At 38.3% G+C, this 26,754-nt stretch overlaps 1 protein-coding gene across 1 annotated transcript in view; it reads left to right on the top strand.

The window, feature by feature from the left end:
• Nucleotides 1-7,333: 7,333 nt before the first annotated feature.
• stab1 (stabilin 1) overlaps nt 7,334-26,754 on the top strand; it is a 129,993-nt gene continuing 110,572 nt past the window's right edge. The window contains 36 exon segments of the mRNA XM_034202366.1: nt 7,334-7,902; nt 10,733-10,860; nt 12,806-12,842; nt 12,844-12,925; nt 13,756-13,841; nt 14,273-14,341; nt 14,474-14,525; nt 14,528-14,566; nt 16,675-16,788; nt 18,082-18,119; nt 18,121-18,174; nt 18,177-18,242; nt 18,244-18,272; nt 19,248-19,278; nt 19,367-19,503; nt 20,763-20,817; nt 20,820-20,893; nt 21,188-21,239; nt 21,242-21,268; nt 21,881-21,904; nt 21,906-21,938; nt 21,940-22,008; nt 22,699-22,716; nt 22,718-22,789; nt 22,791-22,820; nt 22,822-22,839; nt 23,775-23,795; nt 23,798-23,859; nt 24,127-24,163; nt 24,165-24,242; nt 24,520-24,540; nt 24,542-24,574; nt 24,950-25,012; nt 25,014-25,031; nt 25,124-25,150; nt 25,153-25,284. Of these exon segments, the coding sequence (XP_034058257.1) occupies nt 7,849-7,902; nt 10,733-10,860; nt 12,806-12,842; nt 12,844-12,925; nt 13,756-13,841; nt 14,273-14,341; nt 14,474-14,525; nt 14,528-14,566; nt 16,675-16,788; nt 18,082-18,119; nt 18,121-18,174; nt 18,177-18,242; nt 18,244-18,272; nt 19,248-19,278; nt 19,367-19,503; nt 20,763-20,817; nt 20,820-20,893; nt 21,188-21,239; nt 21,242-21,268; nt 21,881-21,904; nt 21,906-21,938; nt 21,940-22,008; nt 22,699-22,716; nt 22,718-22,789; nt 22,791-22,820; nt 22,822-22,839; nt 23,775-23,795; nt 23,798-23,859; nt 24,127-24,163; nt 24,165-24,242; nt 24,520-24,540; nt 24,542-24,574; nt 24,950-25,012; nt 25,014-25,031; nt 25,124-25,150; nt 25,153-25,284 (1,980 nt within the window). The 5' untranslated portion in view covers nt 7,334-7,848.

Raw genomic sequence — 26,754 nt, forward strand, 5'->3', positions numbered from 1 at the left:
ATTATTAAAATGTAAACCAATCTTTTTCATATGGGTGTTTAGAGTTGTACCCCTAGGTCAGGTCTCTAGTAATGTGTGCTCAAAGTGCACCCGATTGAAGCATTTTACTTTAAATGTTCAAACATTTCTTCCTGGGGGGGCATACCCCCGGTCCCCCCTAGAGGATGTGACGTCCACACCCCAATTCAAACATGTTCATACAATACCGAATACATTTGAAGCCTTTTTGATGTATATTACCAGCATGTCAATACGTTTCTGTTTTTGTAGTATATTGGTCTTTTGTAGAGATTTTTCATTTATTCTTTATATATTCTATTGTGTATTCCTTGGGTACTTTTAGCTTTTCTATTGTACGATTGAAGTAAATGTGGGAAGCGTTTAACAACAGCCATTTACTTCAAAGATAGTTCGCAATGTTATTCTTATTTTTGTTAATCCTGGAAGAATGCCAGAAAAAAAGAAATTTTCTTCAAGAATACAAAAAAACATGACATTAGTAATTGTGAAAACAAATTAAATAAGTTGTTAGGTTAAGTCAGGGCCGGTTTTTGGCATAGGCGACATAGGTGGTCGCCTAGGGCGCCAGATCTGGGGGATGGGCGCTGCGCTGGCAGCTCTGGGAGGGAAAAAAACATTTTGACTGTTTGCGCTCATCCTAATTTTCGGCCTTGATGTAACAGCATTCATAATTAAGTCAAGGTAACACCCTTTTCACCCCGGTTACACTTTTCATTTTCCCTGTACGAGGGGCGCTGTAATTGATGAAAGTGGGGGGTGTTGGCTTATCAGGCGTCCGCAGCTCACAGCCAAAGTGGGTGTGGGATCGAGCGAGAGAGATAAATGCAATTTATGTAAACAAATATTTCCAAGGCACTCTTTTATAATTATTGGGGTAAACAGGTTTGAAATCATTTCAATGTATACTATAGGACAGAAAACCAAAAATATCGTTTAAAACTTGAGAGATACAAAAATATGCATAAATAAACGTTAACTAGGTAAAATAAGATATGAATGAACAACAAAAATAAAATAAGTTGCATTTATTTGCTATTGGTTATGTTCACATACTTATTTGATTATTAAAATGTAAACCAATCTTTTTCATATGGGTGTTTTACGGCCCGTCCACACAGCAGCGTGCGTTGAAAGCTTCACCATTCACTTTGAATGGGGTGACGTCACTTTGCTGGCGTGGCTCGCTGCAAAAGTTGAGCAATGTTCAAGTTTTGAAGCCACGGCAGAAGCGTCAGCCAATCGAATCATATGCCAGTACAAGCTCTAGCCAATCAAACCGCTGCTTGTATGTCAGGGGCGGGAGATTCATCTGATTGGTTGTTGGTCGAGTTTCAGACACGCCCGCCGGCAAGCTTCAACGCACGCCGCTGTGCGGACGGGCCGTTAGAGTTGTACTCTAGTAATGTGTGCTCTAAGTGCACCAGATTGAAGCATTTTACTTTAAATGTTCAAACATTTCTTCCCGGGGGGGCATACCCCCGGACCCCCCCTAGAGGATGTGATGTCCTCACCCCAATTAAAACATGTTCATATAATACTGAATACATTTGAAGCCTTTGATGTATATGACTTATGTCAATACGTTTCTGTTTTTGTAGTGCATTGGTCTTTTGTAGACATTTTTCATTTATTTTTTATATATTCTATTGTGTATTCCTTGGATACTTTTATTTGTTCTACTGAACGATTTTCTGGCAGGGGGGGGGCGCCAGCAAAAATCTCGCCTAGGGCAGCAAATTGGTTAGAACCGGCCCTGATGGTGTAGGAAACGGGCTCCGTGTTACAAGACGGGTCGGGGGTTTGGCGGTACCACTGCAGACTCTCTGCACACACACACACACACACCGCTGCAGACTCTCTGCACGAAGGAGCCACGGTGCTGCAGCTCCTGATCGGAGCAGAGACACACGTTCACTAAGCGGAAAAACGATATCCTGTCACAGAGATCTGCTATTTTAAATTTTAAAGTCAACACATATCGACCCTAAATAAAGTCTATATTAAGAACGAGAGATGTTTTGACATTATGGCTTAAACAAATGACAAATGAGCGAGGGCGATGACGTCAGAGCATCGTCCGAGCCCCGGACAGCCCTGGACAGCCCCGGCCCAATTTAACCCCTAGTTAGAGGCCCTATTTTATCAGTATGTCTGGACTGCACAGCAGTTACAATGGTCAAACTACATTAGAACAGAATTGTCCCCATTTTGTCTTTAATAGTTACTAACATTAGATATTTTAATGAGATATGGACCGCAAAACAAAAAATGTCCCTGATTTTCATTTTTGAAATTGAGTCACCGAATGCAAGTAGTCGCCTTAGCTTATTTTGTTATGAGATGTGAATTACTGTTCAATTTAGTTGATGTAATAATCATTTGGTTCTTTTACATTAAAAAAAAAGGTCTTATGTTTTTTTTTCCGGGGGGAGGCCCTTTTTCCAGTTTAGAGCAATAGCCCCTCCAAATGTCTGTGCACGTCCCTGGATAGGTGTGTGGGCTGTCTTTCATTTTGACACAAAGAACAATGGGGCCTATCCACCCTTATCCACAATGTAAAGTAATTCACAGCCTCTTCCCTCTTCTCTCTGTGAGGAGCAGCAGGTTCAGCTTTCAGAACAAAGTAACACAAAATTAAAATGGCATTAATTTTTTTAATATGTCGTGTAGTAATAGATTTATTTATTTTTCTTCTCAAGAGAGTACCAGAATGTGTATTTTATGTTAGTAGCCTATTTCAAAACTAAAACAAAAAAAATCTCCTGGGGGAGAATCCCCCCAGACCCCCCTGCAGGGGTTGGGTTTTCAGCATGGCAACTCTTTCACCTGTGGGGAAATTGCAGGATTGGCTCCAGGTCGCCCTTTTTATTTACTACAAGACAAATGTGCCTTTTTATTTCATACAGTTCAATTTGGATTGAGACAGGGAAATAATCTAAACCTCACGCGTGGTGTTTCACTGTCAAGGGGAGCGGGTATGTAATTACATTGCAAATACTGACATGAGCCCCACCACTGTATGGGTTAGCCCTACCATAGATTACCCAACAAAAATACTCTCTCGCAACTGCCGACCCGTATTGCGCAGGCTCAGATCTAAGAACCAGTAGAAATGATAAAAAAGTAAAAGTCTGCTGCTTATTGTTCTACTAGGCCAAAATAGAGTCAAAGAGTATGAGAGTGAGAGTGTGTTAATTAATATGTTTGGCAGTTTGGAGTAAGTCTGTAGATTTGTGTGTGTGTGTGTGTGTGTGTGTGTGTGTGTGTGTGTGTGTGTGTGTGTGTGTGTGTGTGTGTGTGTGTGTGTGGTGTGTGTGTGTGTGTGTGTGTGTGTGTGTGTGTGTGTGTGTGTTTCATGTATAGGCCTCTCACGATAATTATTTTTGTTGGATACATTTTCCCGGAAATTATTGCGATAAACGATAATATTGCCAGCACCGTTGTATGACCATTTTAGACCACTGACATAATGATAATATATAATAATAATTCAAGTACATCCTTTCAAACTGCTAGTCACATCCTCATGTAAATGGCAATTTATCGAGTGCATTTTTATTTATCGTACGATACGTCAATTAATTGCTTATCGCGACAGGCACATAATAAAACAGTGGAAACAAACATGTGTTTGACTTTCATTAGTGAATGAAACTTTGTGCCTTTTATAGTCTGTGTCCAATATTGTGTATTTGTATATATTGTATATATATCCTATATATAGGCTATGCTAAGGTCCTGCTGCTGACACGATAGCAGTCATTTCGTGCGCATATGTAATTAAACCCATGATATCAAAATCTCACTCCAGCCAGGTACCCAAAGTTGGCAACCCTGGTTTAGAATCACATTTTAATGGTAGTGTTTTTTGACTGTTCAGTGAGCAGCTAATACGAAGGTCAGGTTTATTTAAGAGTTCAGTTTAACAGCCCATACAGTTCAGTTAGTTCGCTGAAAGTACGATTTAGCCATTCAAATCAGTTGCGATTCAACCAATAATACACCGGTTAGGTTCCAGGCTAAAACGAATCGAGTTACAATGAACCGGCTTCATGGAATTTAAGGTAAGTCCTTATTTTTGTAATGGCACAGTAAATCGTTTTTTTAAATCTAACTTTCAACTTGCATTAAGATAGGTGTAGGGTATTTAATTCAATTTATTTACAGTAGTTGGGGCAAAAAAAATTCAGACAGTATCATAGAGTAAATGATGACTTTGTACGTAGTTTAAAAACTTTAAAGGATAACAATCCTAATCCTAATATTGAGCATGAAATTATTGTTTTTATATTCTTAACAGCTGTTCAACTATTTTTTTCTCAATTTGGTTTAAGACCACTTGCCCTGGTCGGTCACTCCATAATTTGAGAACCACTGGGAAGTCAAAACACAAAAGTATTCTTGCACTGTCAGGATATACTGTTAAATCCACTTAATATCCTTTGATAAACAATTGAAGCAGAAAAGACACCAGGGAACACCAGAGGGATGTGACACTGATAGTAAATCCTTTCTCACTTCCTCTTATCTTTCATGTTTTTTCTTGTCTGTTCGCCTGTTTTCCAGCTCAGAATGCTGATCGGAGGCATTTGTTGAGGTTGAGATGGTCACCGGGACAGGGGGCCGAGACCTCTGGCTCTAGACCCCCCCCCCCCTCTCTCTCTGTCTTTACTCCTTGATGAATGTTTTCCTGACTCTTTCTCCTGAGTCAGCTGTGTGTGTGTGTGTGTGTGTGTGTATTTATGCAACAATTAAAGATAACACATTTGGTGTCCTTCACACAATGTTTTAATGTCCTCTTGCATCTAATCAGGCAGTTTCAAGGCATCGTAGATGTGTGACCGCGTCACAGAAGTCAAAACAAATAATATCAGCCTGTCAGCAGCACGCAAGGACAGATATTATCTCAAGCTACTTAACAAACATACATGTAAGTGATATTATTTTTGCGAGGATGAAACTGCTCTACAGTCTTGTTCTGTAATGGAAGATATGCGAAAAATAATTGGGGCACTCTGGTGCCTTGTGTGGAACAACATTGTCAACATTTTACCTCTTGTAAAATGGCAATAGTTAACTTATTGGCTTTAACTTGAGACATCATTATAAGGTATATGTTAATTGGACAGTGTAATGTTTATGAACCATTGGAATTAAGGTTTGTTCCCTATTAACAGCTAGCAATATTATAAATTCTAGGTCGGGAAAAGTTGAAAAAGTATCCATTGCTGTTTAATAGACAGTCTCGTGTTACTGTGGCTTTATCGACGCAATGTTGTTCTGTCTTTCATTTTACTACTTTGTTCAAGACTGATTGGCTTAAAATAACAGGGTCAGGGTTAGAGTTATAACTCTATCTAACCCTAAGCCCCATGTGCAGGGTTCGTATCAGGCCTCGGACCTTTTGCTAGTGTCTCCCCCTTTCAACATCACACTGGAGTTCTTGGTGTGTTTTAAGATCAGTCAGTCTGCAACACAAAGGCCTATGCACATGCAGTGCAAACTAGCAGATAATATAAAGTTGACACAAATTGGCTGTGTATGATGTAAATAAACAGACTGCAAAAAAAAAGTAAGCACTTAAAGTGCTCAAAGAAATCTGCATTGCTTTTAACATTTTAATCACAAGCTCAATATGCTGTAAATTGTCACCCTCACTGAACTTATTTAATTGTATGTTTTGCATTTTCACTGGTAGATTATGTGGCTGTAAGGTTGCAGGTTAAACTCTCCCACCTGTGAGCAAGGCAGTAAAAACCTCGGAGGACTGCTGCCGTTTCTTGTCTGCACGCTTCCTGCTATTGTTCTGTCTACTGACAGTTTGACCTTTGACCCTCTCTCTGGTCAGTCTCACCTCTCTGCGTCTGTCATCTGTTCGTAAAGTCAAACTAAATTAAAACAGGAAAAGAAACTCAGCTTTCTCATGTGTTCCTTTTCTCTCTGAGAAGCAGACGAGGAGTTGTGTCAGCTGACGAGGAAATCCGTCCAAATTGCTTCGCTCCGCTGGGACGACCAGGAGGGGAAATCCGCCCAAAACTTCCTGTCAGGAAGAGAAAGGTTTTCTCACAATCTCTCTCTTTCTCTCTTTCTTCTCAAACATACCTGATAGTTAGTTGCCAGAATATAAAAATATTAGCTGCGATTGCAACTACTTAAAACATTTGTCCATCAATATATCTTCTTATTTTCAATCACCTCCAGAAACTGTTTCTGTCCTTGAACAACCTGTTCAAAAAGCAAACAGGAAATTAGTACGATTTAGTAGAAACACCACAAGGGTTATAATAAATCCCAAAAATATCTAACAGATCAAATCAAGCCTCTCTAGAATAAGCCCAAGAACATGCCCAATACAAACAATGGTTTATCTCACAATAATGAGTGTTTAAAGCCAAAGGTCAGCTTTTCTTTTAAGAATGTTTTTTATCTGGCAGTTTCAGGTTCATTCATTCTGTCAAAAATTATTCAATGTCGATTTGTTTTGTTATATATTATATTTTGTATCACTATTGAAAGTAAAGTATGGTTTACTGAGTACTTCCATAGTTTTTGCAAAGTTTTGGGTTAAAAAATATTTGAAGAATTTACTAAAGCTGTAGAGGGACACGTGATGCCTAAATAGTCTGAAACAGTGCAATCATCATTCAACAATAACTGTGACAGTGACAAAGTAAAAAAATATTAGTGTTTGATAATAACTACAAATAATAATGACTAACATTAGCCTGGCTGATTGACATGGATAACGGGCACATCAACAGACAAGAAGCACTCTTCCCCCGCCAAGTAAAACCAATATTTTGTTATGTTATTCATTTATATTATTGTTTCAATTATTTATTATTTTTACAATAAAATAGTGGTTTTTTGATGGCAATAATAAACGAAATATTCTATAATAACACTGTTAATAGAGCTATTCTACATAATGAGTTATTTCTTCTTTTGAAACTTTATGTACCTTTATCTAAGTAACATTTTTGAATTCAGGACTTTTACATGTAATGTAGTATTTTTTAGACTATGGTATTCCTACTTTTTCTCAAGTAAAGGGTCTTTAACCACGTCTGATCCTTTAAAAGTACTGTAGTCAATGGAGACGGTGTGTGTCCCTACATTTTGATGCCGTTATATTGCTGTTGAATCTAAAACAGGTGCTCCTGCTACTCCTGCTTCTTTACTATTACTTCTAGTAGTAATACTACTGCCAGTAGAGTAGTAGGAGGAGATTACCTCTGCTAGGAGGTTCCTACTTGGCCAGTTTCAGTTGTTGTTGTTTTTTTTCTTTCGCTTCCTAGATTAGAGAGGAAAAGACGTGACGCCAGCAGTCGCTCCAGCCTCTCGCTGCCCTCTGCCACACCGGACTCTGAGCTGAGCGTTAACCGTAGTTAGTTGAGTTTATATGCTCCTAAATTACAGTGATTGTTGCATTCAGGCTGTAATTAGCAAAGACAGATTTTTGGATAATGTCAACAGTGGCTGGGTCCACCTTGTAGTTTTTTATTTTACGTATTACAACAGAGTTTTTACATCCTTTATCAGCAGGTTGCTTTCAGTTTTCCTAAGTGTTGAATTAGAAGTCCATTGTTTTCTAATAGGTTTGTTTTTCCTGCTCAGAGGATGTTGTTATCAGTGTGTTTTTCCTGTAGCTTGTAAAGCAGTTAGGGTTTGAGGGTCAGTGTAGATGTAAGAGGGGAGAACTGATGTGAAGATCCAACATTGCCTGAAAACGTTCTCTACTCTTTCCACTGATTTTTTTACTACGCACCGAGGAGGACGCTGGGTCGGTGGATTCATTTTTCCACCCTGAATGTGACACATTGAGCCATGCTGCTGTTGCTGCTGATGATCTGCCTTCAAACTTCACTGCAACAAGAACAGGTAACACACTTCCAACCCCGTCACACTGACACACCGTAACTCCTGTTTGCTCTCAAAATCTAAGGACATCTTTTGTCAGAGATAATGTAGACTTAGCTGAAGCTTTTTGGATAAAGTACAAATATTAGAGGTAAACATTTACGAGCACATTACTACTTACTTCTACAGTCCTGAAAAACCCCCAACATAAAACAACCTTATAGAGTGCTCCAGCTATGGATGATATTTCATTACTTCTTTGTTTCTAATTTGCCTTTTTCTTACATAAATAGAAACAAAACAAGCAGCAGAATCTAGAAATGCTGAGTCTCCCTGGACTAAAAGCCCACAGTCATTGAGCTGGATGCCTTTTACATGTTCTCAGTGACGATGCTAAAAGATACAGCAGGTAATATTTACCTGCTGTATCTTTGTAGATTAGTACAAACTGTCATTAGAACATTTGGACGAAATGAAATGTTTAAGTGGTGTTTGATGAAAAGTCTACAATTGATCCCCTTTAATATCTATCCATTTCTCCACTATTTTAACCTTATATTTACTGTTTTATGCTAACTGTTTAGACTTCCCTGCTTGTTTAATAGCTGCTTTAACACACACTCTTTTTTGACTTTTTATTTTCATTTTTCACACTGCTTACCAAACATATTTACACAACAAAAAGTATTTACAACCAAGATGTATAAAACGTATACATAATGAAATGAAGAGAAACATGTATCAAAATGATAATATGAGACAAGAGGAGGAAAGAAGAACACATATTATGCTATCGCTGCAAGTTGTTCTGATGTGTGGTCGAGGGTCTGGCCAAGCAGGTGTAAAGATGAGTCAGCTCTGAATGTCCTGCAGGAAAGACACGGTTTTATTGAAATAGGTTTTATTGTCATTTAGGTTTGCAGGGAGTTTTTCCAGGTTTGCATGATCTGTTAAAAGATTGAGCCAATGGTTGATTATTATTTTGTTCTGTCTTTGCATTTTTGCTTTTTAGTAAAATAGTTTTCTTTGCTACTGTTATTGCAATAAGGATGAAAGGTTGGAGATGTTTTTCATGCTCTCTCAATTGCAAGACTTTAAAGGGGACCTATAATGCAAAATGCACTTGTGTACGTCTTTTATACATGAATATGTGTCCCCGGTGTGTCAGGGAACTCACCAAGTGTCAGAAAACACAACCCTCTCTCTTTTCCTCCATACCCACATCTCTAAAAACGGGGCTGCAACGGATTTGATACAGATTGATACAGATTTGAAATATCTCTGATGTCAGAAACGAGGAGCTCCGCCTATATGGGCAACTCTCCACCTATCAGGGGAATGAGAGGTTGCCGTGGCATGGTAACAGCATGGTAACATGACGCTTGTGCCTCACCCCCCTCCTTTGCAGGGGGGCGTGGTCAGCTGCAGCTCATTTGACACAGAATAGTGATGGGAATTCCGGCTCTTCTTGGTGAGCCGGATCATTTGGCTCGGCTCACCAAGAAGAGCCGGCTCTTTCGGCTCCCAAACGGCTCTTCAGTTTACCACTTATTATACCTTTTATAATTCAATCAAATGTAGGCTTGATGATGTATATGTGTACACATATATCACTTAAATTATTCAATACATCCTTTGTACTGAAGTTTTCAAAAGAAAAAATTACATGTTTAATATAAATGATTTGCTGTGGCCAATTGTTTTCATTGCATTTACAGACCCTTGTAACTCTCTGATACCACCCAATGAATGCACTGACTTGCTTGTAGAACCACGCTACACAAAGCAGATAGCAACACCTATAAAAACGTAAGCATAGACATTTAAAAAAAAGGGGCTACTGTATGGACATTTTAAAATGATATTTAAAGAAAAGGCCCTGACAAAACAGCAGGGCTCTATTTCAGTATTAACTATAGAAAAAAAGACAGCAACAGCAAATCTTTGCTGAGCCTAGGATAATCATAAATAAATAACATAGTGCAAATAATATATTGCAATGCTCAGTACAGGCAGCATCCAACTGTCTCTAATCATAAAAAAACACAATACAAATAATGTATTGCAATGCTCAAAACAGCAGCATCCAACAGTCTCTAATCCTTGGATATTACATGTCACTGCATGCATGCACGGAGCAGCTGTAGCGCGGAGATCATCATATCATTCTGTCTTGTATTACTTAGACAACAACAACAAATTCGCGGGGCGCGAGCCGGCTCCCGTCGTTCACTTAAAGAGCCGGCTCGTTCGCGACCGACACATCACTACCACAGAATCAGCCCTTGTGAAGACAGGGCTGGAAAAGAGCAAATAGAGCGAAATGAGGCATGGCTAAAATGCATGATCTGTTTGGTATTTTGAAAAAAAAAACTTCACAGACATGTTTTATATAGGTATGGCCCTACAATATATTATTCAAATATAGCATGACAGGTCCACTTTAATGTTAAAGTTACAGCTGAATTAATATATATATACATTTTTCTAATCACAAAGTTATTAAAAAAACAACAACACCACATTATTTCCATATACTCTTGTTAACTGCAGATGTGCTCTTGAGTGCAAGATACCTTGGTTTGGAATCAAATCAAAGCAAGCATTTGTCTATCTGTAAATCAATTGAAGAGTCAATTATGTATTGTCATAATCAGAAAGCTACAGTGTAATGGTTGGCCCAGGCTCCACCAACAGGGAAGCATACAATATACTTTAGACATAAACGAAAAAGACATACTGTATATTTTGCAAGAAAATGCAGGATTAAGTTAACTATGCACATGTAAAATAGAATAATATATACAGAAAGTCAAATGAAATACTTGATGTATGTTCTCTGCTTCCTCAGACGCCTCCTCCTGGTCGCTGTGATGTCTCTCAAAGGGAGGAGGTCCACACCTCCTGCACCTCTTGCGCCGCCGTCTCCTCCAGCAGCTGCCCCCGCGGCTTCAGCCAATCGGGCACCCTAAACTGCAGGTACACACGCACGCACGCACGCACACACACACTATGATCTTGTACTCACACACAAGTAGAAATACCATGGTGTAGGAATACTGAGTTACAAATAAAGATCCTGCATTAAATATGTTCAAGTAAAAGTACAAACGTATAAACATCAAAATATACTTAAAGTACCAAAAGAAAAAGTACTCATTCTGCAGATTGGTCCATTTTTAGAATAATATAAATTATTATGTTTTGCATGAAAGTGTTCTCAAAGCTGGTCAAGTTTGAATGACTTTGTATACTGCAGGGTAGCTTGTGAATTTACTCCAGGTGGAACTAAAGTCTGATTTAAGAGTTGGTTATATTTCACATCATTCATCCACATCTGTGAAGTAACTAAAGGTATTAAATACATGTTGGAGTAGAAGTGGCAAACCATTTAAATATTCAATTAAGTATCTCAAAACTGTAGTTAAGTACACTACTTTATTACATGTTCATAGTTACTTAACACCACTGTTAACAATACACACACAGACCTTAGTGTGTCAGAAGGACTAAATAATGTCTGTTCATTTTATGATTTGTTTGGGGCGACAGTAGCTTTAACTGAACATTATGGACAGAGGCAGCAGGTTGGGATGTGTCAAAAATATGGTTAACTATGACAAGTATGGAGGTGAGGTGCAAGAGTCAAATTAATTGATAATAAATATAGGTGATGAAAATGGAGTTGAAGCGAAACATTCATTTTCAAGAGATTCGATTAGCTGGAAGCTGATTTAATTAAAACAGTGGTGATATGATGAAAACAGAGCCGTGTTGCATCATTTTCACCTGACTTTCATTCACAACAAAACATTACCATCCATCATTTAGGCAGCGTGGCCTCACGGGTGGGAGTAACACATTATAATTGAAAAATTATGATTCAAGTGCTTACAAATGAAAATGAAAGGGATAAAATGTATGTGAATAAAAAAATAGTAAGATCACCTTGATTGACATTTTAAACGGTGGGGCACGTAATCAACTGTCCGTTCATTACTCACATCATTTATCTGAAGTTTTTAAACCACTGTTGATGGCCATGTATTCATTGAAGCTGTTTTATTCAAATCTGATTTTGATTATTGTGTATTAATTATGTATCACTACATTTGTTACTTTAACTGCATTTTTCATAGTAACACAAATAATGTGTTTTAGAAGTGGCAGAGCTGGTTCTTACTTTCAAGAGCTAACTCAAAACCCACCATTTACATTTTTTTTAAATTTAATTTATTCTAGGATTTTATTCAATCCTACGTTTATTGACTTTTGTTGTTATGACATGTTTTTATTCATCACAAAGTTAGATAATAATAATAATATATTTTATTTATCAGCGCACTTTCATTTGCGTAAACAAAACTCAAAGTGCTACAAAATTAAAAATTAAAAAGGGTGAAACAAAACAACAAAAACAATAAAAAACAATATAAAAAAAACAATTTAAAAACAATTAAAACAACATAATAAAAGCTGTGACTTCATGCCGGCATGGCATAATGTGGGGGATTTAAAAATCTAGTTAAGGCTATTCTAAAAAGATGCAATTTTAGGCCTTTTTTGAACGCCTCCACAGTCTGTGGTGTCCTCAGCTGGTTTGGGAGGGCGACAGTCTCGGAGCAGCGGAGCAGAAGGCTCGGTCTCCCATGGTCTTCAGTTTTGTCCTTGGTGGGATGAGGAGGTTTGCCTTTACTGAACGTAGGTTCCTTGTGGAGGTTTGTGGGGTGAGCAGTTCCCTTGATGTTGCTGCATGAACTGGGAGGGGGATTATAATTACTTTTATTTATTTTCTGTTTGTGTTGCACTTGACTTGCCTTTTGTTTCTGGAAAGTGCTATACAAATAAAGATTGATAGATAGTTAGAGTAATAGTTGTTGTAGTACTAGTAATATTTGGACGTGGTGTGTTCTGTGTGCTGCAGTTATCTGGTGGAGTTCAGTGCCAGGAAGACTCTCCTGCTGGGTGGGATGTCGGCACACCTGTGTGAAACGATACATGCAGCCACGCTGCTGCCCACAGCACTGGGGACCCCTGTGTCTATGTAAGACACACACGCACACACACACACACACACACACACACACACACACACACACACACACACACACACACACACACACACACACACACACACACACACACACACACACACACACACACACACACGACACACACCACACACACACACACACACACCACCACACACACACACACACACTTGAAAACACTTTTTCCGGGAAGGTTAAAATGTAGTTTCATTGGAAAAGATCTGCGTATAATAAATTATAAAATACAGGCCTGCTGCAAGTTTAATCTCTATCGCATTAATAGTCTAAATCTACTCGTTGAAAAGTACATTATTTGCCTCCAAATTGTAATGGAATAGGAGTATAAACTAGCATTACTCAAATGTAATCTATTTATGATCATTCCTAATCACATGTCTCTCATTCTCACCTGACTGTCTGTTTGTCTGTCTGTCTGTCTGTCTGTCTGTCTGTCTGTCTGTCTGTCTGTCTGTCTGTCTGTCTGTCTGTCTGTCTGTCTGTCTGTCTGTCTGTCTGTCTGTCTGTCTGTCTCTGTCTGTCTGTCTGTCTGTCTGTCTGTCTGTCTCTCTCTCTCTCTGTCTCTCTCTGTCTGTCTGTCTCTGTCTGTCTGTCTGTCTGTCTGTCTGTCTGTCTGTCTGTCTGTCTGTCTGTCTGTCTGTCTGTCTGTCTGTCTGTCTGTCTGTCTGTCTGTCTCTGTCTGTCTGTCTGTCTGTCTGTCTGTCTGTCTGTCTCTCTCTCTCTCTGTCTCTCTCTGTCTGTCTGTCTCTGTCTGTCTGTCTGTCTGTCTGTCTGTCTGTCTGTCTGTCTGTCTGTCTGTCTGTAGCCTGTCCCAGCTGGTCAGGCAAGACCTGTAACTACCATGGAACCTGTCTGGATGGAGACGTGGGAAACGGGACCTGCGTCTGTGATGTCAGTATCCTGTCTGTCTGTGACCATCCTACCTATTTGTCAATGAGTATAGAGATCAGTATTATTAGTTTACAGTGGAAAGTGCCCTTAACCAACCATTTACAATAATGAAAACCCACCTGTTTCGTATGCACCTTGGCCATTAAAATATTAACAAAATAAATTCTAATAGGTTCTTAAAAAGGGGTTGGCTTATTTGAAGCTAATGTACTTACAGTATTCCTGATAATCGGTATGTGTGCCACCATGATTGAATGCGCTTTGACTTGATAAAAGTGTCAGCTTAATATAATTAAAAGCCTACATCTCCACAGGAGTTATGGACATTTTCGTATTTGATGTTTATTTTTGTTTATTTTAGATTATTGATGTCTTGCCAATATTATATACAAATATAAATGATTTTATTTACAGCCTTTTTCTCTCTTTAGGAACGCTTCTCTGGCTTTGCCTGTCAGGAGTGTAAGAATCCAAACTCCTACGGAGAAAATTGTGATGAAGTAAGCTCTCTCACTTCTGACCTCTCGTAAACAAAAAAAACATAGTCAAAAAAAATGTGATGTGTCAATCATCTGCAAGAATATCCCCATTGTTTGAACAACTGTAATCTGTGTATGTGTGTGTGCACAGAGTGTGACTGTGAACATGGAGTGTGTAATGAAGGTCCAGAGGGGGATGGACAGTGTTTTGTCAGCCGCCCTACACTGGGAAGCGCTGTGACCAAGGTAAGAGCATGACGTGCAGGAATATACTGTATGACATACAAAACTATATTAACGTGGATCAAAACAATATACTACTGCATTTTATCAAGATACAAAAGATTATATTACCGTTATAGTGGTTAAATGAAAGAAAATAGCCCTGAAACTATTTCAAAGCTATTTAGCGTTTATATCAAACTAGCAAAAAAACACATTATGTTCAAATGTTCACGACAATAATGCTAGTCGTAAAAATTAAATGAAACTAATACGCAGAATCACATTTGTATACATTGGCATAATTCCATAGTGATAAATGTTGTTTTTGTATTTTTACTAAAACAATCACTGCCCATGTACTGCCCTTATCTCTGATTGTTATCAATTGTGTCCATATATATGAGTGTTTTTGAAATGATTCCTTTTTTTAATACATTTTTTTGTCGTGATAACATTTTTGATCTAGATTTGATTAGATTCATTTCGAATGTGTAAACAATAATAAAACAATTTAACATGAGAATTATTATACAATGCAAAATTAAGCAGTGTCAAATTGATATACAAAAATATTAGTGAGTCTAAGTTATGTATAAACAAATGATCTACTTAATTACACATCCGAAAAGGGTGGGAAGAGGTTTACACTTATTTAATCCCACCCCTTCATCCCAAAAAACTAAATTATTAACATATATATATTTTATTTCTTTCTTAAGAAATACATTTTTTTATTGAAAAAAAACAAACAAACAAAACAGATACATAAACAAACAAATAAGCAGATAGATTAAACTAACAAATACATAACAGAGGTCCATGATATTCAAGAAAAGTAAAATAACAAACCAAATAAATAAATAAACTGCAAACACCCAGTTATGATTAAACAGCATCATCCCTGTATCTTGTTCAAATCATGTCCTTATACCTTTTTTAAAAACAGTTTTAAGTTTGGACATCCCTTGAGCTCCTCATTCAAACTGTTCCAGAGAACAAACAGAACAAACAGAAATACAAAAACCTCGCTGGTTGTGCGCACCCTAACATTTGTGAATTGGAATAATCCCCTTAAGTTATAATGTCTTTTAGTGAATGTTTTTGAATATTACCTAGCAGTTGATTGTTTTCTTGCTTTAAACATGAATTGGGCGATTTGAAATTCAACTAGATCTGACCATTTTAATCATTTTAACTTAACTCTGAGGATAGTGGATTTGTATGTTCCCTATAGCCAACATGTTTGATCATTCTTATTGTCCTTTTTTGGAGTATAAATAGTGAGTGTTGTTGCAGTTTTGTAAGTACTGCCCAAACCTCATGCACAGTAACTCAAATAAGGTAAAACCACCGAACAGTAAAGGATGAAGAGGGAATTTTGATCTAGAACCTGTTTTGTCTTGGTTCAATAATGCGATGCTTCTTGAAACCTTGGAATGAATATGTTTTATGTGTTTTCCAGTTTAGTTTTTCATCTATTGTTATCCAAAGGAATTAATTGACTCTCTTAATATTAATCCCATCTATCTTAATAGTTGCTTGTGTATTTATATTGTTATTTCCAAATAATATTATTGTTGTTTGATCCAAATTCAATGATAATTTATTAATGCTGAGCCATAACTTTAGTTTGCATATTTCTGCTGTGATCTCTTCCAAATAATAGCTGTAATTATCTCCAGAACAAAATATATTTGTGTCATCAGCAAACAAAACAAATGTGAGTATTCTTGATACATTGCATATTTCGTTAATATATAGTATAAATAGTTTAGGCCCTAGTACTGACCCCTGGGGACACCGCAGGTAATGTCCAAACATGCAGAACAACAATCTCCCAGCTTCACAAACTGTTGCCTGTTGGTGAAATAACTCCTAACATGACTTTTATAAGCAATCATTCAACAACTTCATCCAAAATAAAACAATCATGTAAAATCATTAACTGTCTGATTTATATTATTATTATAATATTATATTATTATTATATTGAAGCTTTCTACCCATGTCGGTTAGTATAACTCCCAAGTGACACATCTTGCATTTATTATTAATTCGTTTTGCCTGTCCGTATGATTTGTAATGGTTGCCCTCATTGATCTGCTGTTGTGTTTTTGTGTTGTCGGCAGTGAGTTCCAGGTGCAATACCTGCAGTCCGTACTCGTACTGTAAAGGAGAAGGAGACGCCGCCGACTGCGAATGTTTGGCCGGACACAGGAGGACGCCACAGGGAAAATGCGCAAGTAAAACACAACCATTTTAATTTAGCGATGTCGGTTATTTGGTCCATAGATCAATGTATGTTATTATTAGCATGACCATGTTCCTCTTGATGTACAGTAAGTCAGGGTTAGTCTGAATATGAAAATTCAATATTTAATACGTAATATTTATTAAAGGTCTACATGCTTATTTTTCATCAATATATCACAGGTCTCAGATATAACAAAACATGTCTCTGAATAGTTTAGCTCAAAATACCAAACAGATCGTGCATTGTAAGCATCCCATAATCCCCTCTGTTTCAGCCCTGTTTCAAAAGTGCTGATTCTGTCTGTTACTTTAGATGAAAATAAGGAGCCACGCCCCATGCTGCGAAATATTGGGTTAAAAAGAACACAATGGTGCTCTAGGAGGAGATTCAGGTGATAAGTGTGGGGGGGGGTGGGGGGGGTTACCTTGGTTGGTTATTGGCTAAAGGTTACACAAGCCAAAACATCGATATGACATCATAAAGTGGCCAAAATCTAATCAGCTCATTTTCAGACAGGTCTTTCTATATCAGGACAAAAAGAAACTTTCAGAATCTCTTTACACAGAGGGGACACATGTTGATGTATACACGACATGAAACAGTGGATTTTGGGAATCCAAGCTAACTAACTAAGCTTTGAGAATAGCAAGCTGACTGACTTTTTCACTGACGTCATCCTCAGGACAAATGTTCCTTTTCTTCCCTATAATACTACAGATTTAATAATATTTGTCTGTTTATTTGTCATCCGTCCAAGAATGTATTAGCAGTTTATTAAACATCACAGTATCACAGGGATGCTACAGAAGTTACAGACCAATTTTAATGTAGTTGAAGTTCTAATAATTCCCCTTTTATTTTGGATTCATCCAGAAATGTAAATGACAATAAATGTTTGTGAATGTTTGTTTAACCTTTGTGTTGTGTTCAAAAGCTGTTAACCGTTCATGTGTTCGCGGGTCAATTTTGAGCCCATGATTTATCTCCAAAGCCAAAGATGAATCTTGATTTGGGCCAAATTTGACCCCGAGTCCCCAAAACAATGCTGCCAAATTATACACTTTTTTTTTTAGAGACCTTCAGACTTGGCTAAAATTGTCAAAATCAGTTTTGTAGTGTTTATATAGCTGTTTGTGGAGGATATCATGAAGCCTTGTTCCGATACAAAAAACTAGATTATATAATTTTAACTTGAAACGGGTCACGGGAGACCCAAACACAACATAAGGGTTAAGGTTTGAGTTTGATCTGAACTGAATTCTGATCTTTGTTTCCTGTCCAGGTATTTGCTCTCTGAGGGAGTGTGACGTCAATGCCCAGTTGCTCCTCCACGGGGTCAAAGGTCAGCTGCGCCTGTAAGCCGGACTACCCTGGGCAAACGGGAAGATCTGTGTACCCAGAAACCTTTGCTCCGAGAACAACGGAGGGTGTCCCATCGACTCCAACCATCTGTGTCTTCAAAGGACCCACAAGGTTAGGACGCCTCCAAAGCCAGGACTAGAATCATTAGAGATTATACCAGTTTCATCACCATCACTGGTGTCATGTCCAGACATTTTGGAATACCATCGTTACCTGCGATCAATCTTTAAAAACACACACACAACATTTTATTCTTCTGTCTTAGTGCATACTTAGAGGTACATTACTCGTCGCTGGTTATTAAAATAACTAAAATGTTGCTCCCCGAATTTTCCTTTTTTTCTTTTATTGAGTTTGCTCAGCACTATATTATATCCTACATTCCTGGTCAGCATTGAAGAAGTACTCCATTACTAAAGTTAAAGTACAAAACCATGGTCTTAAATACTCCACTTAAAGTAAAAGTCCTGATTTAAAAAATGTAAAAATACAGTCATATTACACTTAATTTAATTCAAGTATTAATAGTAAAAGCACTCATTATGCATATGTTTACATTATTATATTATTATTATGGTTATTATATTATAATGTTTTAATGCTAAGAGTATTGTAGTTTGTCAATGTGGAACACATTTAGATACTTGAAATACTGTGTGGATTAGTAATATAGTACTGCATTAAACTCTATTGCCATATCAGCTTATTTACCTACAATATTTGCCTCTGAAATGTAGCGGGGTAAAAGCATAAAGTAGCATTAAATGGAAATATTCAAGAAAAGTACAAATAAGTCAAAAAGTACTAAAATACAATACTTAAGTAAAGTAACTAAAGTAAATGTTCTTAGTTACTTCCCACCACTGCTGGTCAGGCTAATCCTCCCAAAAGACATGTGGGACTAAACCTTATTATCACTCCCTTCTGTAGCCAATATAACACATCCTTGTGTTTATTATTTTCCTTAACAAATCATGCCTTACATTGCCAAAAGAGTTAAACAGGTGTACCCCTTTTCATTTTGTAATACCATGATACAATACTGTCACCACAAAAGAGAAAATATATACTGTGAATATCCCCCAGCATCGGAATCAGTAACATAACCAACAACACGGTAAAAGATTCAAAAGTGTAGAAATGAAACCAGAGCTAAATCCTGAGACTTTGTTTAACCTCACTCCCTTTCTCTCTCTGTCCCTCAGTCCAGCTGTGAGTGTATGTTCGGCATGTCGCCTGTAGGAGGAAACGCTGAGTTTGGTTGTCAGCTGGTCTCTGCCTGTTCAGCCGACACCTGTGACCCCACTGCTGCCTGTCAAACTGGAGTGGATGGACAACCAAAGTAAGACTAAAATATTTGTTATCCTCTAGAGCTAGATCAGGGTCTAGACACCAGACTAGAACCAGATGTGAACACTGAGCCGGTTTCTTTTTCTTTCTTGTCTGTCTCTCTCATCAAGTTGTAGTGAGTAGTAGTTTTGTAGTACTCAAGACCGGTCTTGGTCTCGAGACCGTTATTGGTTCAAATGCAACCAACTAATGTGACTTCACTGACTTCTTTTAAGCACTCACGAGACTCTGAATCTTTGCCTCATGCGCCGCTTAATTGTTGTAAACCATGGGACTCTGGTCTGTGCGCGCTGCTACTCCCCCCACCTCTTCCCCACCCCGTACACACAACACGCACACGCACGCACGCCGCACGCACGCACGCACGCACACACACACACACCACAACCACACACACACAACACACAAAGTGAAGATGTCGGGAAATTCAACTACCATTACATTTGGCTACACAAACTACAAAAGTGTCACTAATTTACACATTTTAATTAGAATAATCACTTTGTTGAGTAAATATGATGAAGTGTTGAATATATATGTTACTGTTTCTATATGGGGTCTTTTTATGATGATGGGATCTTTCAGATCAAATTGTCTATGGTATCTTCCACATTTCATTGTAAGTGTAATATGTAGTGTTGGATTCACATTAGTCTGGTTCCGGTGTTGACTCGCTCTCGCTCTTGGTCTTGGTCTTGACTCGGTCTCGACCTCTTAAAGTCTTGGTCTTGTCTTGGTCTTGCTTACACTCCAGTCTTGGTCTTGACTTGGTCTCAGATAAGGTGGAAGAAAGAATATATAAATATTCTGTACATATTTGTTGGGCAATTTTCTTTAACTATTTCACTGCATTAAAAAAATGGGCCGGTCTAACAGTACCATAAAATACATGTATATAAAACACAATAACAAAACATCTATTTGGGGCTAACACTATTACAGTATTTTTTGTATAATTAAGTTTAAAAAAAAAAAAAATCATATTGTGTTTCTGCACTTGCTCTGTGGGAAACGGACCTGTTTGATAAATGCACGTTTTGTTCAGCCGGATACCTATTTTTATAATTTTCTAATCATAATCTAATCCGCTAGATTTATGATCGATATATTTATGATTAGACAATTAGAAAATCTAACTGCAACAACTCTATTAATTAACTATCTATAAATAAATAAAAATGCTTGTTGTCAGTTGTGTGAATATGTGTGCTTTTCCGTGTCATCAATATTTCTCACCCCCATTTTTCTCAGATGTGTGTGTAATGCTCGTCATATTGGCGACGGACGGCGTTGCTATGGTAACCTGATATGGAGCGGCTGATTGAGCTGGACAGAAGGGGAAGTCAAAGAGGAACTCTGACAGGAGCCTTTCGCCTTGTTCGGTAAAGGGAAATACAAATTAACTGTTTTAAAAAAAAAGTACTTTGAGTTTCAGACTTCTAACACGTTTGGACTAGGGCTGGTACTTTGAGCGGTGCCCAGTTCAACATTTTTTAGTCGTTACAATTGCTACAAAAAAGTGCATGTTACTTTAATCAGGAGGCCAATAATGTCAGACCACAGAATTATATCTTTAACATTATTGATGAAAGAAGAGACATTGCAGTTTTCCTTTTGGATCTACTTTTGGATCTTTTCTCTGACTATGACCTTTGGTATGTACGTTTGTGTTTTAGGAAAAAGGCCTGTTCAATGCAGCTGAGTAAAGATGGACCCTTCCACAGCTTTCCATCCCACTGCTGAAAACACCTCTGACTGTAGGTCGCCTGTCTGTCTTGAATCTTTATACCTCTAATTGAATTTTTTTTCACATCAAATCACTCTTATTTCGTCAGTTACAATATCTCTTACTAAAAGGCAAGGGAATTCAATATAGGCTCTATACCAACACAAATACAAAATGAACTTTTCTAGACCTGTTAAAATCTATTATTGCTGATACACATACCCTGGTAAATCAGAGTCACAGCTACATGAGTTAAAATATTCTGTTCTCTCCTACAGTTACACTAGAAAAGGAAATCAGAGACAAGGCCACCTGTTGCCCAAAAAAACGTGCTGTAAAAGTGACGAAAAACAGACCAAATACAAAGACAGCCAAAAGAGCCTGCACATGGATCAGGAGGAGTGATTATAAAGGGGTTCTGCCAATTTTTGAGCAACCTACTTCTGATGTTCAAAAACCCACACTCCCTTTGATGCTGGTTACTTTAGTATCTGAGAATCATGTAGTCTTCAGAGGAATGCTTTTTTATTGCAGCCTAATTATTATCTCGAACCTTTAGACGTTTGCACATTTTAACCGCAATAGCTGGACAACATAATCAACTAATTAATAACAAATGAATTGATCTACGATGTCTCTACAGGGCGTTAACGAGGAGCTGGTGTGTCAAAAACCACCTGATCGAGGGTCAGCACCTCTACAAAGGAGCTGGAGGGACGAGACTTATCAAACATGTTAGGAGGAGCCAAGATGAGGAACAAAGACAACAAGGTACTTTTTCTCATCCACCCCCACACCTGTTATAAACTTCTAACTTCTCAAACTAAATGTGAATGAATTAAAACAAAATTGCATGTCAACAGGGCTGCCACCTTATGGTTAGTTTTGTTATTGTATGGCACAACAGAAGTAGGACACAAGGAGTTTCTCTCCCAGACACTCCCCCTCGGCCTTAAATGGCCTCCATTTTGACTCCTTTGCTATCCGTAAATAATCACATCACTATGTAACACTGATAAATCATTGCAGTTGATTTGCTAAGGGTCGTGACATTTTTGACTGATTTCAAAGCCGTTGACCAATCACAACAGAGCTGGCCAACTAAAAAAAGAAGGAAAAAGGAGAAACAATATGACCTGATAATGAGCATAATAGTGTCTCTTTAATTATTCCTTCCTAAATTCACATTAACACACTCATTTCTCATGCACCTCCCAAAAAAAGGCCTTTCGGCTTCTCATTCATGCCCCAAACAACAGGGCATGTCTATGATTCCTAGTTTAAACATGCCCAATCGTGAAATCGTAGGGTGTCACCCAACCGTGGGAATTACATTAAATGAATGTTACATTAGATTTATGTTCACTTCAGGAATGTTTCCGCCTCTCAGTTGTCAGCTCTATTATCACACATTTCTGAACAGCATCGCACAGTGATTGTATCCCTGTCTGGTTGATGTAGAAGTTCATCCTGATGGACAGACCCCAGCAAACTGTACACCATCATCCAGGAAGACCTGCCAGCAGCCAACGGGATCATACACATCATCGACCAAGCCAATAACCAACACTCTCTCTGACCGGATCCATTCGTGATGAACAGGTGAGGTTAAGGATCACAAAAATTTCCTGAAAACAGGAAAAATATTAGGGCTGTCAGTCGATTAAAATATTTAATCGCGATTAATCGCATGATTGTCCATATTTAATCGCGATTAGTCGCAAATTAATCGCACATTTTTTATCTGTTCTAAATGTACATTAGAGGGATATTTTTCAAGTTTTTATACTCTTATCAACATATGAGTGGACAAATATGCTTTATTGCAAATGTTTGTTTATTATCATTTGAACAATGACAAATATTCTCATGAATATTAAACACAACAACCTCTGAACATTACAAATATTCGCCTCACTTCAACCTGGAACCTCTCTCATTCAATAATACAATACAATACAAAGTGTGTGTGTGTGTGTTCGGCGAAAATGGCGCTCCTCTGTTTTCATAACTGTCAAAGCATGAGACCGAAGTTCCCACTGTGGGTCAAAATAATGCGCTGTGACCCCAAGGTAACTGTCATTACTGAGTAAAGTCCAATAGTCTCCGGTGAGCGCAACTGTGGAAGTCTTTCTTAAATCCTCCTCTACTTTCGCTTTTTGGACTTCATACAAGTTGTGTATTTTCGACACAGTGGTGGCTCTGGAAGGCAATTAATAAGTGCAGTCGTTGGATGCGACCCGAATTATATCACGCAGCCCCTCGTCCTCCACAATGTTAATTGGCCTGCAAGCTATAGCCAACTTGACAGCCCTAGAACATATATATTTACACTGAGATTAACCAGAACATATTTGAATCAAACAAAGAACAGAACATGGAAAATATTGCCTCAAAGAAATGCTACAACATAAATGTTTATAATTTAAGAATTTCTGGTGCTCAGTGTTTTAGTTTAATTAAAACGTTATTAATTAATCTGCCCATTTAAATACAAAGCCTTATATGAAAGTGAATTGTTTTCTTCTCGTGTCCAGTTTGCTGATAAGGACATCGGAGAGAGATTCTGACAAAGGATGACAAATACAACCGCTTCCTGTCTCTGGTTGATGTGAGTATCTTGTTCTGGCCAATCACATCACACACAGACGATTTGTTTTATTCTAAGAATTCAGTCAAACCTTCAAAAGTCAGGAGACGACAATCTCCTGATTCTCCTTTCCCAAAAAGCAATGGTCCACTTATCTAAGAAACCATAACACACAGGCACATGACACGTATTGTATAAATGAAAGATTGTTGTGTGGGAAAACTCTAGTAAATCAGCATTTTGTGAGTCACTAAGTTATTGGATTAAATGGGATATGATATGTATGTGTGTGTTTTTAGAAACTGCGGGTCACCACCACCCTTGCGGGGTCTGGGACCCTCTGACTGTGTTCGTCCCTTCAAACGACGCTGTGGACAAATCCAGAGACGGCAGCATCTTGTACATGCTGAATTCAGTAGGTCTAAGTATTTCATTAGTGTAGACAAGAACAAACATTGTGTAAGACAGAATTCAAATACTTAACTTCCAAAAACCATTGGTATGGTATAGATCTTAAAGACTGGCTCAGCACTATTTAGTTTAATGAAAAATTGAAAACAGGCTCAGTATTTTTCTAACATACAGTAATGTCAAACATCGACCCCAGTTACCAAGTGTGAGCCCTTCAGCCATCATTATACTTTATGTGAGGATTATCAGGGATTTTTAATTATATTCTTCTCTTTTTCTAGGCCAAATATAAACTGCAGGAAACTTCTCAGGCACCATGTTTTCTCCAGGCGCGGGGTAAGACGACCCCCACTCGGACACTTCAGTCCTTCCTGTGTCTGTCCTCCTTTTCTGCCTTTTGCTTTGCTTTCAAATATGGCCAAGAAAGAAATGCCTTTTGGTTCAAGAATTTGATGAACAGACATCTTCTTAACAGATCTACACATTCTTTTCTTAAAAGCAATTGTAATATCCTGATCGAAATTCTTGCTTTTCAGAGAACGAACCCTTTAGATTCAATGTCGACATGATCTTTCCTTTAACACCACCCTCAGAAAAACAACAACTTCACTGCTGTTAGTTAGGGGCACTAGGAATAGCTAAATTGTCATTCTTGTTTGTCCTGTCAAGAAAAAAATATACGGTTTGGTTAAATTATTTTTCTGTGTGTAGCTGACAGTCGCCGAGTTGGCTACTCTCCCTCAGATTCGTACGATGGCCAATCAGATTGTCACCAATCACTGTGTCCGAAGACGTAAGTGTATCCGAATGGTTCTTATCAGTCTCTCATAATTTGCATTGATTCCTGACTCATTTCCATTACACTCTTCCTTTTTTCCCCGTCAGGGTGCGATCCTTCTGGGGGAGAAGGGCAATCCGTACTGTCGAGCACCAACATCATGGCGTCCAACGGAATCATACATTTGATTGATGGGCTTCTCTTCCCGCCCTCCATCCTCCCCATCTTGCCTCACCGCTGTGATGTCACAGAGAGCAAGATCACTGTGGTGAGCATCACAACACAATAATAAATAGAGTCTAACATTTTCATTGTACCTGTAAATGCAGTAAATTATATATCCGATACATAGGGTGGCCAAAAGGTGCAAACACGCTACACCGGCCATACACATCTTTATAGGCAAACCGCAATGCAGCTTCAGAAACGGTGCAAAAACAAAAACAAAAATATGCAAAAAACACATGCAAATGAAGAAACCTCTTTACCAACTTTAGCTACTAAAAGAGCTGCATTAACGAAACGCTGCAAATACTAAACATGTCACGGCTGTACAGGGAGTGGACCCAAAAGCACGGAGGCAGACACAGGATTCAAGTACAAAAAGAGTCTTTACTTGAAAAGCAGATACAGTACAAAAATACATACAATAAATAATCTACACTAATGCTTAACCAACAAATAACTATAAAAATACTACTAACTGATCTTACCTTACTATAACTATGTATACGGACAATGACTGTAACGATAAGATGCAAATAGGATAACGCTGCCGAGATCGGCATAAGACACGAGACAATCTGGCAACAGACAAAGGGAGACAGGACACTATATACAAGAGGTAAGTGGGCACAGGTGGAAACAATCAGGGGCGGGGCAGACACTGACGATGGCGGGAAAACAACCAAGGCAGGAAGTAAAGGAATCAGGAACGAGACAAGGGTTGCGGTCGGATAGTTTAAAAATCAGCTCCTAAGTTCTAACCCTATCTCCTATTCCTTGACCTCTGAGTGAAACGTCACGGGGTTAAGGGATAGTGGATAGGGAGAATTCAAAAGGACTTAGGAGAAAGAGATTGCGGTACTTTAGAGAATCCGAATGCACTTTCACTATCCGACGTGTTTATGATGCGCCAGCGGACGTCATTTTGTGCCAAGGGCCCTTTCTCATTTTTCTAACTCGACTCCCCTCCTCGACTCCTATCCTCGAGACTTAGTCCCGCCCACAGAAGATGCGAGCGGAGGAGCCGAGGAAGGGAACCGAGGAGAGAGGAGGGGAAGCAGCAGGCGGTTAGAGAAATGAGAACTCCTCTCCTCTGAGCGGTCATTTTAAAGAGACGTCCATTAATGATGACAGGCTCTGTCTGATGGACAGATGTGTTCATGACCACTTATATATTTACTTTGATTCATTCACAGTGCGGTATAATGAGACAATAACAGGCTACAGATGCGGGGACACACACACATATATGTATATATTTATATAAATATATACAATTTCAGAATCAAACAGAGCACTCTCATAATAACGTAACACTATCAGAGACTGGATATATCCCCTAATGAGGAAAAATGAGAAAGAGGAAAGGGCCATGGTGAATACAAAATCAAACAGGAAGTGGAACATAAATAACTAAACTAACAAAAAACATTTAACACAGTTGCCGACGCACAACAAAACACTACGATAAGCTAAAAACACAACAGAAATGAGGACACTAAAAAGTGATGCA

Source organism: Gymnodraco acuticeps, unplaced genomic scaffold (genome assembly GCF_902827175.1).
Source record: "Gymnodraco acuticeps unplaced genomic scaffold, fGymAcu1.1, whole genome shotgun sequence".
NCBI classification, from domain to species: Eukaryota; Metazoa; Chordata; class Actinopteri; order Perciformes; family Bathydraconidae; genus Gymnodraco; species Gymnodraco acuticeps.